The 18,239-nt window shown below is 35.3% G+C and overlaps 2 protein-coding genes across 3 annotated transcripts in view; one reads left to right on the forward strand and one right to left on the reverse strand.

The window, feature by feature from the left end:
- LOC113498681 (serine/threonine-protein kinase BRSK1) overlaps positions 1–18,239 on the forward strand; it is a 36,118-nt gene that overhangs the window by 13,714 nt on the left and 4,165 nt on the right. For both annotated transcript variants that reach the window (XM_026878794.1, XM_026878795.1), the window contains 16 exons: positions 30–170; positions 589–739; positions 8,556–8,672; positions 9,210–9,308; positions 9,528–9,727; positions 10,283–10,418; positions 11,821–11,894; positions 13,231–13,307; positions 13,648–13,713; positions 14,118–14,189; positions 14,595–14,693; positions 15,174–15,263; positions 15,596–15,736; positions 16,188–16,357; positions 16,858–16,962; positions 17,413–17,494. In XM_026878794.1, coding sequence (XP_026734595.1) covers positions 30–170; positions 589–739; positions 8,556–8,672; positions 9,210–9,308; positions 9,528–9,727; positions 10,283–10,418; positions 11,821–11,894; positions 13,231–13,307; positions 13,648–13,713; positions 14,118–14,189; positions 14,595–14,693; positions 15,174–15,263; positions 15,596–15,736; positions 16,188–16,357; positions 16,858–16,962; positions 17,413–17,494 — 1,820 coding nt within the window. The remainder of the gene's footprint in view (positions 1–29; positions 171–588; positions 740–8,555; positions 8,673–9,209; positions 9,309–9,527; positions 9,728–10,282; positions 10,419–11,820; positions 11,895–13,230; positions 13,308–13,647; positions 13,714–14,117; positions 14,190–14,594; positions 14,694–15,173; positions 15,264–15,595; positions 15,737–16,187; positions 16,358–16,857; positions 16,963–17,412; positions 17,495–18,239) is intronic.
- LOC113498683 (kinesin-like protein KIF23) lies at positions 4,169–7,935 on the reverse strand. Its single transcript, XM_026878796.1, has one exon. It carries the CDS (start codon positions 7,728–7,730, stop codon positions 5,106–5,108), a length of 2,625 nt encoding a protein of 874 aa, XP_026734597.1. The 5' UTR covers positions 7,731–7,935; the 3' UTR covers positions 4,169–5,105.

Raw genomic sequence — 18,239 nt, forward strand, 5'->3', positions numbered from 1 at the left:
AATAAAGAAGTTGTATCATAATTTTCCAGATATTTAGTGCTAGAACACGTCAGCGGTGGCGAGCTGTTTGACTACCTGGTGAAGAAGGGCAGGCTGACTCCCAAGGAGGCGCGGAGATTCTTCAGACAAATCATATCCGCTTTAGACTTCTGCCACAGCCACTCAATATGGTAAGTTTTGCAGTCAAACATGGTCTCCAAACAGGGCAGTCCTGTATCGGACGCAAAAAGAGCTAAATTACACCCCGGCAAAAATGCATGCCCAATAGATGTGTTTAGGTTTACCAGGGTCAATTAAGTTTTTGTTTGAAAACATAAGTTTTCAAAGTTGAAATAAGCGACAGATGCGGTTTTGTGTGTGTGTGCGATTTCACATTCCAAATATTGGAATGTGAAATCGCAAAACCGCAGTGAGCTAGCATAGCAACCCTTTAAGGGGAGATGCCTGTGCCCAGCAGTGGGATTTCCATAAGCTGGTATTATTACAGTATTTTTATTTAGTACTACCAGAGCATCATATACCAAAAATAAGTTGTAACAATTCATTTGTCAAGTCACTCATTATCGAATTTCCCCTTTAAACTTACAGCCATCGCGACTTAAAACCGGAAAACTTACTTCTGGACGAGAGGAACAACATCAAGATAGCTGACTTCGGGATGGCGTCTCTTCAGCCAGCCGGCTCCCTGCTGGAGACGTCCTGCGGCAGTCCTCACTACGCCTGCCCAGAAGTTATTCGGGTGAGATTTTTTATTTCATAGTCCTAGACATTACCTAATGTTCAAATACCTACTTTATTATTAGGTATAATAATATTCCACAATTTTCACACAACGCCATCTAGTTTCAAACTAAGCAAAGCTTGTATTATGAGTACTAGACAACTGATAAACATACTTATATATTTCTAAATAAAGATAAATTACATCCAGACACATAACAAATTATTGTGCTTATCATAAAAACATTTGTCCTGGGTGCGAATCAAACCCACGACCTCCGCTATGGCCATCGCTGCATCGGAGTCACTCACCACTAATCGGATGATGTCAGCTTTTTCAGTTTTCGATTGTAGTTGCAATGCATACCTAAAAATGGATACGTTTTTCGATTTTTCCGGCAAACACAAATTGAATAACACAGTCTGTTAATGGATCTTACAAGTGACGTTACAAGCCCCATCTCCAAAACAATTTATCTTTTTAAATTTTTGTTGTTAATTAAAACCCAAAAATACCTGTACATCTAATTTCTTTTTAACTATTTGAGGAACTGAATAGATTTTTAGAAATACATTTTCTCCCTTTTCATTCACTTTTACTTCAGAGCCATGGATGATCATTATTTATAATCATTAGCCAATCGTGTCCCACTGCAGTTCAAAGGCCTCCCTTTTCATATATCTCGGTCTATAGCTAAGAGCCAGTTTGGTTCAAAACAGTCGTGGCCGTCCATCACAGTTCAATGGCTACTCCTTATTCCATTGACCCTGCACCCAACCGTCACTCCCCAACTGTTTGTATCCTGGATATGAACATAATTCAATTAACTACCGGGTGTTTATTGCTTTCAATTGTTAAGCGGAACTCCGTTTTATTCGGGTTTACAATAAGGTAAAATTGTGAAAGTAGTTAAGGCTTTTCAAGACGAAAAAATATCGTTAAAAATATAATTGATGAAGAAACGGGATTAAGCTTAAGTAGTTGTATTTTATGGAGGTTTCTCAGCCATCCTTTATAATTAGTCATTTCATTTACGACAAGAATAAAACTACCTACTTTAACCGCTTCTTAATTTCATTCTTAATGCTTAGTAACATGGTTATCTCGTAAACCCTGCATACAGCCATGCTTCTTGCCAATTTAAAAAATAATTGAACAACGAAGGCCCGATTTTTCAATCGTCAGATAGATAACTTTTACCTGAGGAATAAATATGGCCGTTTGACATATTTTCTATACAAAAGCTGTCAAAACGTCAAACTTATTCGTCGAATAGAAGTTATCTGGCGATTGAAAAATCGGCCCTTAGTTGGATTTCTGGACACCTTTTCTTAAGCTATGAATTTATTAAAAAAAAAAGAGTTCTTTTCTTCAACCACACCTCTTTATCGAAATTAGTTTAATTGCAGAAAGCGGAAATGATTAATGATTAATATAGAAATAAAAAACAACAAATCATTGAAGTAAACGTATTTTAATACAAATCCACGCCAAAAATAAGGCGCGAAAACTTACAAAGAAACAAGATGTCTACTACATAATAATTAAACAAAAGTTTAGTTTATTTGACCCATATCCTCATAATTAACTAGTTAAGTACTTTGTACGCACATCGTTGGTTTAAATTGAACAAGTGGTTTAACGTGCAGTTCAAATTAAACGTGGGTAGCGATGCACTCAGATGAATCAAGATAATTTAGTAAACCATTTATTCAGAAGATCGCTTTATGATATTACATTTTTTGGAAATGTGATTATACATACAATTATATATATATACCATCTATTTTATATGTATCGTAGCTTTTTATTAGTTTACTACTCGAAAGATTAGTTTTGTAACAGCAAAAATGCATTTTGTGTACATATGTAGTTATCTGAAAATATATATTAAACAGTTTTCAACATATTTTGACAGTGCTTGGATATTTTTTCTCTCGCTCTTAGTCCGATATTACGGTCAATATTAAACAGGAATAGGACACGTCTTTACAATAATTAAAACGTCAAATTAACAAGCAAACCGTGACAAACCTACAAGCTCAAATAATGGAAGAGGTCAGGGTCACAAGTCTTGACCTTTGAACCGGAAGGTGACACCCTAATATTAAAAGACGGTCTCTTTTAAAGTGGTGATAATTAAACAGAATGACAACAATATTGTTGGTCCTTTGCCTTATCTCTCCGTTTCTGTCGAATATTATAATATTCGACAGACTGAGTTTAGAATCACAGACACTGTTATACTAGAATATGAGTTGAGGGCTGAAGACTTATTACATTGCAACAACGCTTTAAAATAGAAAAAAAATGCCTAGGAATGACATTTCGCTTCGACAAGTGACGTGACTTTGACTTGTCAGTTCAATACATTTGAGCGATTCGTTAGCGAATTGTAATTTGTCTACAAGCCCTGTTGTTACTAGAACTTTGTCACAAAAACATTTTTTATACATATTAAATTTAGATAATTTGCAAAACCATATTCTGAGATACACACTGAGATAGTAAACCATATCGCGTATTAATATCAAAACTGTTAAGACCACTTTCAGTTCATAACCAACACTTGGAATAAACTACAAACAATTGGTATTTTGTACTAAATCTATTTATAAAAATGCGAGTATATGCATATACTTACATAATATTGATTTTATTGACAATCTTGAAATTTCAAAGAAGCTGTTCCTTGGGATTTTTATATGAACACATCTTACAAAGCAATGGAATATTTCAAAATTTGTACTTATTAAAAGTTAATATCCGACATGGCTGAACCTATTTGGATAAAACTTTGATTGATTTAGTATTTCTCAAAAAGTTATTGGAGATCTTCACAGATTCTTACTTTTTACTTTAAATAGTATTTTTATTAGAAAAACTTGGATTAATAATTCTGCATAGAAAAAAAACAAGTTTTTAAGTAATTTCATTGTCAATAAAATCAATGAAACAAACTAATAAATGGTATAAAACTGTACAATGAGCAATTTTATATGAATCACAGTAAAAAATGTCTTGAATATAAAAAAAAAATCACAATACTTTGAAAAGAAAAAGTTAATTACATTTAAACCCTTTTTACATCCATTACTAACTTACTAAAAGTTAAGCAACACATTCTAAGGTTAGTTTATGGATGGGTTACCAATAATCGTGTAATGAAAATGCCAGATCATATTTTAAATACCGCTTTTAATCAAAATACATAACTTATGATCATAATCCTTAAGTTTCTTCTGAATAAAGATACAAAATCTGTCTCTATTTACTCCGCAAATTACAATACGCCTCGTTCTTTACTTTAATTGAAGAATATTGATATTTTCTACTGACTGGAAACAGTCCTATAATACTTATCAACGGAAATCCTACTAATATTATAAACACGAAAGTCTGTGTATATGGATGTTTGTTCCTCTTTCACGCAAAAACCACTGAACGGATTAAAATGAATCTTGGTACGCAGATAGTTTATAACCAGGATTAACACATAAAATTTTCGATTTGTAGCGGGCAGGCCCATGGGCTACAGCTAGTTTTTTACATATGAGGCAGGCATTTTCATTACACATTTAATCTAAAGGGTCACTGCATTGTTGCAAACAATACTTTTTATAATTACATGGTTATAAGAAATACCAAAAATGTTACATTAATAAAATGTAAAAAAAAATACCGCTAAATATGACATTAAAGTATGTTAGATATATTAGCTTATATATTTTATAACAGCCTTAATCATAATTTTGTATATTAGCCTGACTTAGAAAGGCGAGAACAAAATAAGGGTGCTTACTTTTAAGAGACAGTGCTTGATTTCAATTCATTATATTGAAACTCAGAAAGTTTCAATATAATGATTTCTTTTTGTATGTTTCTAGGCTTTTCTTCATAGTCAGGACTAATTGCAAGTAATCAATCTAAATTAAAGTTAATATAACAGAACTTAGAAATAATAACAAATTATTATACTAATGAATGGTTAGATTAGATGCATATGTCTGGTATTCTAGATTGTTTTAATGAATTTTCTTTGAATAAATCGCAGTTATCGCTGTTCATTTTAAACATGGTGTTATGCAACTCGTGTAGTCGTATTTTCAATGTAACTACTGCCCAAATTTTCGCAAAAAAATTATAGTCTTTCGAAAAGGAAATAATTTTGAATGGAACTAAGTATTATGCAGTTTTTTGACAAGTTTTTAATTTCTCTCCACAGTTGCAACATTTAAAATTTTACGAGAATTTGCCATGTAATACAGTAATCAATTTTATAGATATAAAATATTTGAATTATAGTTGTGACAATGAAAACAGGATAACATAATTAATCAAAAATGAAAGAAATATGCAACTAAACAAAAACTTACCTACAACATCAGTCATCGTCAACTCTCTGCTTTTTGCTGGTATTCGAAGGCGTCTGCGGTGGAGAGCAAGCAGTATCCCTACGCTTACCAGAATGCCTTGCACAAGTTGTGCTGGAAAGACGGTTGGAATGAGATGATTCCCGTGTTGGAGAAAACTGTTTTAACATCTCAACATCATTGAAAATGACTTGGGCACCACCACCACATGTCGGTACAACATCTCCTTTATACAATTTAGTCTCCAATTCTCCATCGGTATCTTGCTCTTGCGATATCAGGCAATATTTCGATGTTTTAGAATTAGCTATGTCTTTAACGCTTGTGAGTTTGTTCACAACTTTACTATTACATATTTGTGGCTTCATAACGGTGCCCATTGGGACTATTTTCGTTGGGGCATGTTCGAGCCAGCCTCTGCCGTCAGCTGATAAGGATCTGCGGTGTCTAGGGTTAGCTATAGCGACTCCACGCCGTGATGAAGCAGGTGTGTCTCTATGTGTTTGTGTTGTCTGAGGTACGGAGCTGAATGGAGTTAGCAAATGAGCTGGTAGAGCCCTGGGAGTTGACCCCGGTGTGAAGTCTTTGTTGCTGGTCTGTGCAGCCATGTCTCCTGTTATTTTATTATTATAACCATCATCACCACGGTCGTTTAAAGCTTCAGCGATCATTCGTAGTTTATTCTCCTTCTCTTCGATAGCATTTCTCAATCTCTCCTTCTCGCAATTAATTTCTTTTGCTTTTTCATGTTCAGCGGCTATCTTATGGTTATATTTTCGTTCTAGAATCTTCTTCTGCTTTTCTTTGTCGAATTTGTTCTGGCTGAGCAACAATTCCTTCTCATGTAACTCATGTTTTAAATTTGTAGTGTATTCTGTCATCTCAGCTAGTTTCCGTTGGTGTGTGAGCGATGCATTCTCTGTAGCTGTTAGTCTCTCTTCAAGAGCTCTTACTCTGCGCTCAGCTGCAGCCAATTGGCCTCTCAAAGAGGCATTTTCACTTCTAACTTCTAGTGAGTCCTTTTCAAGGTCCAGTAAAGCAGATCTAAGTCTTTCGTCTTTGATAGCTTTGCTGCGTTTTAATGTTTCTCGTCTACTGATCCTCATTTCTAAGTGTGCCATCAATTCTTTTATAATATGAGCTGCTTGAGAACTATTTAGTTCAAGACTGGGGAAGTCTGGTCCCAGACTATACACAAGACCTAAGTCCAATTCTAGATCTTTAGCTTCTGGTCTTATAATGTTATCTCTGGCTGTCGTAAATAGTCTGTTGGCCTTACGACGGCCTGAAGTTAGGCCAATGCTTGCAGCCACATCAATAATTTGAGGCTTAGCAACTTCAACTTCTGCAGCCATTTCTGCAAACCTCATAACTTGGAGAGTTTCATCATAGTCTTCAGCTCTTGGGTTAGCACACACAACCATACGAACTTGGCCTTCTCCTTCAAAGAAGTTTTTAAAGAGATGCGTGATCTTCGACTCACGGTACGGTACCATATTGTTGGTTCCGCTTATTTGATTCTCTCTGAGAGCTTCCAAACAGGTCCTGAGTGTCATTAATGACTTATTGATGTTGCCAGCTTCACGTAGACGTTGGCCAGTATTCTTAGTTCTGTTTGTACGTTCACTGCCAGCTAAATCTACTAAACTCAGCTGAGATATTGACAGGAATTTCTTATTCTGGATCACAGCTTCACCCATCTCATCAACCGGTGCCTGCACTAGTCTGATAGTGAATACGGAGTGGCTTCTACTTGATTCAGCATTTAACGTAGTATGAGCCATTCGTTTCCTTTTAAGACCCAAATAAAAGGCTTCGAAAGCTTCTTCAGCAGACTTAATTTCAACCTCCGTCACACCGTGAACATACATATTATGTGCTGCGTCCTCACGGATGATCTTCACAGGCAAGTTTCTGGTAATCGGAGGTCCATCTTCAAGCAAATCGAATACGCTGTTGTTGTATATTTCTACATAGGTAACAAACACGGCATATTGATTGTCCTCATTGATACCTTCAATTTTAGTGATATCTGATGACGACATAGCCAGGTCGGGGTTTGAATTGTTCTTCCGTCCACTTTTGAATTTATGGAGCTCTTGCTGGCGTTCCAACATGGCTTCCGCCTCACTTTGAATATCGAACATGTTCATTTTATCAGGTTTGAATATGTATTTATGGGCTTGAAAGTCGTTTATCGTTTTGAAGATAATGTTTAGACATCGCGGTAAAATGCCGCAGTTATGTGGTTCACCGGTCATTGTGAAGGTTTTACCGCTGCCTGTGACTCCGTAGGTAAATAATAAACCATTTTTACCTTTGATCAAGCCCTCGACGATCGGTAACGCGACTTTGTCGAACACTTCTTGTTGATTCGTTTCGGGCGGGAATACCTCTTTGAAAGTATACTTCATAGTCTTCGCATTCTCGTTTCTGTAGCTTATAGCAGTCGACGGAGGTGTTAAAAGCACTGTATTCGGCGAAATAATCTTCATACATGGTGAATCAGAATCCCTTTGCATAGGTCGCAACCGGCAATATACTTGTACCGGATCTCTTTCCCCAACTAGATTTTGTTTACTTCTAGCCGGCGTCCGTAAATCATTTATCCTCTGTTTCGATTTAGCAGACTTCATTTTGGATATTTATCGATATCACATACACTATCACAAATAATATTTTTCAACGGTTTGATGAAATCAAAGCAACGGTCGTTCATGAATTACCGATATGTTACAAACATTTCAATTATTGAAATGCGACTATGCTATCTCTGTCTGACTTGCGTACTTCGTATATTTCCGTCTCAAATAACGGTTGACAGTTCCTAGCTATACTATTCGGTTGGATAACAATGAGCCGTTTGAAAGTTGGCTGGACGTGTTTGACGTAACTTAAATGTTGCCATTGTGTACTACAATAAATGCCTGGTTGTTGTGCTGAGGAAATATGGATCACGGAAGTGATTTAAATTATGTTTTAGCTGCGGATTATAAGCGAATTATTCCTTTTCAAAATTCAGTTCAAAACTGAAGTCTGAAATTTTAAATTTAAAGTTAGTACATATTTTTCGTTTCAGAAAGCTATAAATAAAAACGCTCAATAATTTAATTGAAAACAGGTTTCGTGACACAAAGAGTGGTTAAAAAAACCATGGTTGTTTTCTATAAACTTTAAACTTCACAAACAAATACATTGAGAAAAAGTTTATTAAATAACCCCTATTTACGGGAATCCGTATGTAGCTGTCAACATTATCGAATGTATAATTGCAATGCTACCAACATTAAGAAAATGTAGTAAGATTACGTTTCTTTTCACTAAATTTGATGATTTAAAATTCCGTTAATAAATATGACGTCAAAAGAATCTTGTACACAATTAAATAAAAAGCGTTTAAATACGCAATATTATATGAATATAAATAATAAACTAAGCAAATTTTGTCATATTGTTTACAGGGTGAAAAATATGATGGTCGCCGCGCAGACGTCTGGTCTTGTGGAGTCATTTTGTACGCGTTGCTGGTCGGCGCACTACCCTTCGATGATGATAACTTGCGTCAATTACTTGAAAAGGTAAACATTTAAGAAGCCTGTTTTTTTATTGTTCAAATCTTATCTATATTAATTTATTTTATAATTTACAATTTTACAGAGTTAAATATTTAAAGTACAATCATTTGCTATATACAAAAAAAAAAACATAATAATAATTAAATCAAGGCATCAAAAAATTCATCGGCTGGGAGTGTGCCCAAAACGCTGACAGCATTGCCACGTTGAATGGCAATGCTAATCCTGAGCGAGGTAAAAGCCAGCCTTTGGGTCACGATAAGTGTCAACTTGTAGTTTACAGAAACATAAAATCTATGACAACGCCATCTAGTGTTCAATAGATAAACAACTTTGTATTAATGTTTTTTTATAACTGTTAGTTTAATTTTGAAACGAATACCTGTAAAATATGTTTAAACTGTTAATTATTTTAATTAATATTTTCACATAGGTTTACATGTGTAGATATGCATTAAAACTTAGATCGAAATGGGGGCACGGCAGCGTTATTGCCAAGTTCAAAACCAATATTTTATCTTTTTTTTTTACTTTGTTTAGGTAAAACGGGGAGTGTTTCATGTGCCGCATTTCGTCCCTCCCGACTGCCAACAGTTACTGCGGGGCATGATCGAAGTCAACCCCGAGAAACGAATGACGGTAATTATAAATAATAGTAGTATAGGGAATAATGTTTCTGTAAAAGCCTGTTATAATTGATCTCTATGTTAAATTTATGTACACGGCTAGAAGTCACGAAAGACAGAACGCTTTGGAAGAAGAATGATCTTTATTCAGCAGGATCTTTCATAATAATAAAAAAAAATCAAATTATAGTGTATCTTACCTCAAAATATAAAAAAAATACCATGTTTTCAGTTAGCAGAAATAACCCGCCACCCGTGGGTGACGGCGGGCGGTCGCGGCGAGTTGGAACAGGAGCTGCCGATGATGGAAGTCGTTCAGACCAGGGTGCTGCCGTCAGCAGAGGCCATAGACCCTGACGTGCTGCAGGCTATCTGCAGTCTCGGCTGCTTTAAGCAGAGGGACAAACTTATACAGGAGCTTTTGAGCCCGCAGTAAGTTTTGCTTTTTATTTGATGGTTTATTGACGAGGTGGTTTGGGGTTTCGTGATAAGTTTTGAGACTATTATGTATTGGGATGGTTATGTAAAGTAAAATATAAATGTATCATTTTGGGACATTTTGCTGTAAACATTGACGGCACGACGTTTTTTGGCATCCCAGATTTCTAATAATTTTTAAGTTACTTAAATAAAAGAAAAATATAATAAAGATACTGCCGGTAAGTTGCATCTTCCTAATATTCATAGATTGATAATTTTATTGTACGTTGGAATTTTACAAAGCTTCTGCTACATAAATATCTAGCTACAAACAACGTGATTTCGTTTTCAATTTTGATTAAATAGGATTCTTTAATAGATTTGGGATAATCTATACCTATCATTTTTAAAACAACTTACAGTTAACATTGGGTGTCTTTTTGCATGAGAATCGTATGTTTGCGACACAAGGATTAAATTCATTAGTGAGGGAGTCATTTCATAAAAAATGCTTATACATATTCTCACATTATATTCAAATAAACAAACATCCCCTCCAAATTGCAGTCACAACACAGAGAAAGTGATCTACTTCCTCCTCCTGGAGCGCAAGCGGCGGCGGCCGGCGCGCGACGACGAGCCGCGGCCGGCCGCGCCCGCGCCGCCGCCCGACCCGCCGCGCAAGCGACTCGACACCTGCCGGGTACGGGGACACACTCTATTTGTATCGGTATAGACTTTTATACGTATGTTTGTTAGTCTGTACGATCGATTATAAAAGATAAGAAGAAAATTAAAACCACCGACGGTAAATACTTGACACTCACATGACAAATCTTTGACAAATCATCTTCGAAATTTTTTTGAAAAAATTCCCGACGGTAAGAAATTTACACTCACATGACAAGTCTGCTTCTACTTCCGTAAAGACTGACGTAGTATTTGATACTTTCACTTGACAATGGGATTTCCATATCTCATTTTCTCGACACCAGTTTTCTTATCAAACGAAGCTAAGAACTCTCTTGATTAAGTCATCGATATTCTATTTATTTCATATGAGTCCCCACTCGAATATATTTGCAGACGATTGGTTAGTCTTCTTGACTTTCACTCCCCACAACTTTTTGATTCTAGCTCAACCGATTTTTATCATCAACAACATGTCTAAGAACACTCGCACATAATGCACCTTTACTACAAAACAATCTAAATTGAAATTGTTTAATCCGTTCAGGAGCTATGATGCCACAGACAAATAGACTGTCAGACAGACAGACAGTCAGACAAACAGAAAAACAGATGTCAGATAGATAGATAGACAGACAGACACGACAAACTTATAACGCTCCTTTTTGCGTCGGGGGTTTAAAACAAGGTGCATGAAAGTACTCTGAACTCAGAGTATAAAGCACCGTGCTACAGGCTTAGTCCAGCTGTGGACTACATCTGAAGATAGTATGTTTGTATGTTTATAATAAAACAGCAAAAACAGGCAGCAGACATCATAACAGTATGTACGAAATTACTCTAGGTATCTTGGACTTGGCTAAGGTAACATTTGAAGTATCGTCGAGCAACGTACAAAAAAGGACTTTTATGAATCATGTGTGTTAGTTTGTATTTATCACCAAGAAAGTGTGAAGTATTAGGCAGGTATGTAGTGTACTGGCAAAAGCCTTAAATAAACTAGTCATTGGGGATCTTTTGTATCAGGGCGAAAATAGTATTAATGAAAAACCTAAGTTTCGAAGTTACTTTAGCTCCGACTAGCTGTTGGTGAAAAAAACTATCCTAAGTGTTAATACTGGTTATAAAATATCTGTGTACCCAGTTTCGTTTAAATCCATTAAGTAGCTTTTGCGTGAAAGAGGAACAAACATTCATAAACCGATACATAGAAACTTTCGCGTTTATAATTTAGTTCCATTTGCCAATTATTTTTTTAGTATATTATGGTATCAGTATCACATGAACATGTTTTGGGTTAAAATTACCCTTTAGAATCACTTAGATAGTTAATCAATAGGATTTCTAAATAAATACATGTAAAAATGGCCCCTTTTATCTTCCATTTTATAGTACACATATTTCTCGGTTTCCAGGTTAACGGCCAATCAGCTCATTTCGGACAGATCAGTGAAGGCTCGCCCATAACGCCAAGAAGATCACAGTATAGGTACGAAGTATACATATTTATATAATGCACCATAATATTGGTAAGCTAAAGAAACACATACAAAACACTATTATGTATACAAATATGAAATAATATTCGAATAAGTTTGACTAGTTTCGCACTAGTCCTTTTAAGTCAAGTATTCACGACTGTACGGTTAGGATTAGAAGTCGGTTAAGGGAATTTGTTTATAAGTGCTAGTATTTAAAGAGCAATAGTGGTCAGTTTCCTTCAACTATATTTATTTAAACCTTTATTGCTACCTAATAGACAAATTGAGTAACGACCCCATTGTTTTAACTAACTTCTGTTTCTCATTGTATTTATGTAAATGTTCGTTAAGACCCGACTAGTTTCAGACTAGTCCTCTACATAAAATGAACCCTCTTTTGAAACTAGTGGCGTTGACGAATGTGTACAAGGACATATTTATATACATATTTGGTGTTTTGATATTTTTAATGTATCACAATAGTTATTAATTAAATATAAGATGTTAGAGGAGAATAGGTTTTGTAGAACGTAACATTTTGCACGATTTAAAGATGGAAAGAATGGATAAGACTGGTCTCCGCCTTACACTTTGAATAATACTAATAATGTTAATACATATAAAAAAACAAAAGGATATTAAAAATTAGGTAAATTTAATTTAAATTTTATCTACTATTGTATTATACGTATTAGTGTAAGCAGGTTCGAATCCCGCTCTTGACAAATATATGAGGGTTGACACATTGACTATTAAGCATATTATAATACGCTGGACTGGTCATCTTCACTAATTTCTTGATACTATTTAATAAAAATAACACATCACATTGGCGCTAGAAATTGAAAAAATCTCTTTGCCGCAGTTGATCGTTGAAAATATTATTTCACAACTGGTGATGGTTATTTGTAATGTAATTGAAAACTTCTGTGTTCGACCTGGAAGAACCTTTAACTAACATTTTTCTGGGTGGAAATTTGGTTGCAAAATATAATATTACACATATTCACACAACGCCATCTAGTCTCAAACTAAACAAAGCTTGTGTTATGAGTACTAGACAACTGATGAACATACTTACATACAAAACTTCACACAGAGACAGAGCAAATAATTGTACTCATCACACTAACACTTGTCCTGATGAGAATCGAGCCCAAGACCTCCGGTATAGCAGTCAGGGTCACTAACCACTAGACCAACAGACCAGTCAAAAGACTGCTATTCTAAAATACTTTCGACATCCACCTAAGTTTTGTCACGTTCAGTCCAGCGTATTATAATAGAGGCCGTTAGTACCATAGCTCGTAGCATAGCATAGCATAACGTGTGAGGGTGAGCCAGGTTTGGTCGCAGCAGGTCGGCGTCGGGGCGCCGCGCGGAGGGCCGCAGCTCGCCACAGCTGCCGGCTAGCCCACCAAGTGAGTATCAATAATCTGTATTTATATTTATTAAAGTTGAATTAATATCTCATATTTTGAGAAAAAAACAGTATTTTTGATTTGTAATATATTTCTTGAACTTTTTTTATTGAACTTGGCTAAACATTCTACCGTGCTTCATAAAATTGAATTGATTTTGGGGATCACGGCAGTGTGTTTAGCCAAGCTCGATATTGTAAAATAATTAAAAATCTGTTTGAAAATTAATTATTAAAATATTCAGTTTATGATAGTAATTCAGAACTATACAAGTACTAAGTAAATGATATATTTCTAAAACAATGTTTAATGTTTATTAATACTGACTTCGTTTTGCTAGCCGGACATACACCACATCGAGTGTCGTCGCTCGGAGGTACACCTGCCACGCCCGGATCACCATTGGGTAAATATCAAACTTCATATTTATTTATTTATATTACGTAGTTGAAAATTATCTCTAGCAAAAAACAGATAATGTTTTTTTAATGTGGCCAAAGGAGGAAATTATGACGTAGCAAACATTATGAATAGGCGAATTGAAAACCTCCTTCTTTTTGAAGTCGGTGGAAAATTTTAGGGCTAATCAGAATTTTAATGAATTCGTCCACAAGCACAGGAAAAACGCGGGTGGAAAATTAAGCTCTGCTGATATGTCATCATCATCCGAGTCCTTTCATTACTATCGGAGCGACTGCCTACCTGTCCCCAACCCAACAGGTTTGGGGAGGACAGTCTAATTAAAGGGTATCGTGGCTGTTAATTAGACTGGTAATCTCTGCTGATATTAAAATAATATGTTAATTACAGCATCACCATCAGTCCGGGAACATCATCACCAGCGAGCGAACTCAACAGGCCCTACAATAAGTCTCAATATCAGTAAGTTTACTTCTTGATTGAAAGACAGCATTTAAAATACCGAGTTAAGAAACGGCCTTCAAAACATGGAAGCAGTGATAATTATTTCTAAAACGTGTCTTGTGTCCTAGCCTTGTGGTTTTAGTACTAGTTATCACAGGTGCTCGTTCATAGAGAAGGTTTGAAACGTAAATCCCCGGCTAACCTTACCGCATAAAGTGACATCACCCATTTAAGCATTGCATCAAATTGCGCCAATTTACGTCCACTCTATTTCCTCCATTTTCAAATCCTGTTACATAAAAATGATTAAAACTAAAACATACCATTAGACACACAAAACAAAGCTTTTTTTTGGATATAACTCATTAATTCATTTTTCAATCATTATCTTAAGGATATTAAAATTTTTAATAAATAATCTAGGTGGCGAGCCAGGCGAAGCTGTGATTATAATAAATGAATCACCGATCCTCGGCTCGTCGGTCGCCGTGCGGCCGCACAGCCCCTCGCAAACACATCGAGGTACGTGCACGGTAGTGTTCACAGCCAAGTCCAATACTTTACTAGAAAAATTAATATTTGGGGAAATATTGTGATATGGTTTTCGGAGTTTATACTTTAAAATGAATGTGGTAATTATATGAATGTTTATTATATTTATTTTATTTTAAACCGTTTGAAAGAATAATGAAGCCACCTCAGCCAGCACTGCTAAACTTCTAATTAAATGGATATAATCAGATAGAATTGTTAGAATATTGAATTTTTGGTAATTTGGAAAAATGATTGTCTATTTTAACATTATCTGATTGATTTATAAAGCAAGTAGAACATATTAAATGACTTTTTTTTTGTGATGCCACGGTTTTCATATGCGTATTTATCGGGATCGCCCGACTCGTTTCCGACCCAACCGGAATCATGAGCTATAAAAAAGTAGTAGGTACATACCCCTGTTTTATATTTAGGGTAACAAATTCTAATAACAGCTGTTGTTAGCAGTGCGGGAGAGGTCATCCCTGCCTGGTCCCACGAGCACCACGCAGGCCTCCGCGCAACCGTCGCTCTTCCCCAATCTAGGTACTATTACAAGTAAGTGATTTTGTTGATGTATTTATTATCTCAATTCAGATTTATCTTGTTTTTATTCAGCCGAGATCACAAGGAATAAAAATAAATTGAACTAGATAATCTTTTTCAACTGTAAACATATTATTTAAGCGTAAATAATGAATATAGTTACAAAACCACTACGCACATATTTTGTTCATTATATAGGAAAATGGTTAGGACAGTAATCACTTGTCTGTGAATTGATCAAGAGATTTTTATGTCAATGATTTTGTACCGACCTTTTTAAATATTATATTTTCGTGATAAGTGGTTTTTGCAAGCAATCTGCAAGCTCACCCTTTCCCCCGTAGGTGTGGCCCCGATGGGCGGGTCGTGCGGGGCGGGCGGCGCAGGCGCGGCGGGCGGCGCGGCGGCGCCCTGGCGGGTCAGACTCGCCACCATCAAGAACTCCTTCCTAGGGTCACCCAGGTTCCACAGGAGGAAAATGCAAGGTATGGATTGTATATTACAAATTAGATTATCTAAGTAAGTAATTGAAATGAATGCTACTAGAATATATATAATAGATAGATAATAGTAATTTGTAATAAAATATGTCACTCATGATACTATACTCTTCCGGGATAAATATGGCATGACATTTTATTCTAGTTATTCCAACTCTAGGACTTACAAGAAGAGTTTCTATAAACTAGCTTATATTATTTACAAGACTGTAACATCTGATAAAATGTCTATAAAGAGTAGTTGATTTCACTTCAAAATAGAGCTAGGGTACAGATGTAAAATACAATTAAATTTTGACGACTGCTTCGATTAAAACAAAAGAAACAAAAATAGTGTATTTTTCAGAAGAGATTTCTGTACAAAAATTTTAGGGTATTTTTTAAATGACTGCTACTAATTAAACATTATTTTTTGTCATACATGTTTCGCCCACAGCTTCATCAGAAGAGGTCCACTTAACCCCGGAATCGTCACCGGAGCTAACCAAACGGTCTTGGTTCGGTTCCCTCTTGCTATCAGCTGATAAAGAAGAGACTTTCACAGCATTGGTAAAGGGCAAACCTCTAGCGACTGTCAAAGCTGATCTTATACACGCTTTCTTAAGTGTAAGTATGATTATTTTGAAATCATTTAAAATTATATAAAATACTAGCTGTTGCCCGCGACTTCGTCCCTGTGGGTAGAAGATATAAATTTATTCCTGCCCTATTTTTTTCACATTTTCCTTTGTATCTTCGCTCCTATTAGTCGCAGCGTGATGGTTTATAGCCTAAAGCCTTCCTCGACAAATGGCCTATTCAACACAAAAAGATTTCTTCAATTTGGACCAGTAGTTCCTGAGATTAGTGCGTTCAAACAAACAAACAAACTCTTCAGCTTTATATATTAGTATAGATAGGTATAGTTCTATGGTATAGTTATTTATCTAGTTGATGAATCAATGGTGTAGGTACTATGTTAGCTAAATCATTTATAGGTTAAGAATTGTGAATGTACCTTGTATATAAGAAACTGCTGTCATGTCCCTAATAAATATAATAAAAAATAGCTGCTTGGCACAAGAGTATAAAGATAATAATAACAAATAAACAATTTTTCATTACAGATAGCAGAATTATCCCACAGTGTGTTGAGTCCTATGTCGTTTCGAGTGGAATACAAACGAGGGTCCAACGCGCCCGCCATGTTCCAAAGACACGTCAGGTTTCAGGTGAATAAACTCTTTTCTAAATCCAATCGGTTTGAGAATGGGAGATGAATGATGAATGAGAGGTATGTCAAGGAAAAGTATCCCTTTTCGAAAAAGACATCTAGGGTTATTCGAAAAGTCATATGAAAGAAAAGGGAGTTAGTGATAGCGTGATGAGAAAGTTAAGCAATAAAGAGGAACAAAGGCAGGAAGAGGAAGAAGAAGTCGGTCTGTCTAATTAGTATCATACTGTAACTCCTAACTTGCAAAGACTAAGTTATATCGCTAATCTAAGCGAAATTTATACCATAATTCATATGTTAGTAAATATGAAAAAAAAATATTTTACAATATTTTTTGGTAACGAATTTATGAACTTGGCTCTACTCACTACCGTGTGCCTGTGTGATCAAAAATTAAACCTCAGTACCAATTACAATGTATATTATTAACATAATAATCTTGTTACAGGTTGATATATCTACAATAACGAAAGCGCCGGGAGAGAATGGGAAAGAGTATTTATATGCAATTACCTTTACGTTATTATCCGGTAAGTCAAAAAATAATACAAATACAAATCCACTTTATTGCACATCAAAAGAAAACATTCGATACAGTAAATAATATGTAAAATGTACAAATTGGCGGTGTTATCGCTACTCCGCGATCTCTTCCACACAACCATTGTATGGAGTGGAATGATCCGAAATCAAAAAAGTAGTTGATGCGCATACACACAATACATGCAGAATACATAAATAAGGGAATAAAATAAAAATAATATATACATATATAAATAATTTATTAATGTTATAATGTACCTATCTTGCTTTGGATTTTAATTTAAGTATGACTCCCTCCACAAAAAATAAACCAACTCGCCAATTTACTAGAATTAGAAAATAGAAGCTTGCGTATTACATCCTTTTTCTTTATTTATTTATTTGGCTCATCAACAATGAGCACTATTTCATTTTAAATAAAGCACATTGTAAATTAAGTCGCGTTTCACTACTTATAGCACTGCGTGCTCTATAATATGCGCAAATACGCGCAGGCAATCATTTCTAACAGATTTATTGATTTTTGATTTAGGTTATACAACTATTTGATTATTGTTAAATTACATTATTACATTACAATAAAATAATGTGCAAAAATAATAATAAAAATTACACAATTTAGGCCCGATTTTTCAATCACCAGATAACTTTTATTCGACGAATATTTTTGACGTTTTGACAGCTTTTGTATAGAAAATGTGTCAAACGGCCATATTTATTCCTCAAATAAAA

The sequence above is a fragment of the Trichoplusia ni genome, chromosome 11, assembly GCF_003590095.1.
Source record: "Trichoplusia ni isolate ovarian cell line Hi5 chromosome 11, tn1, whole genome shotgun sequence".
Lineage (NCBI taxonomy): Eukaryota > Metazoa > Arthropoda > Insecta > Lepidoptera > Noctuidae > Trichoplusia > Trichoplusia ni.

Bases quoted from the DNA above. Each gene is read 5' to 3' on its own strand.
- LOC113498683 (XM_026878796.1), bottom strand. From the start codon at position 7,730: ATGAAGTCTGCTAAATCGAAACAGAGGATAAATGATTTACGGACGCCG.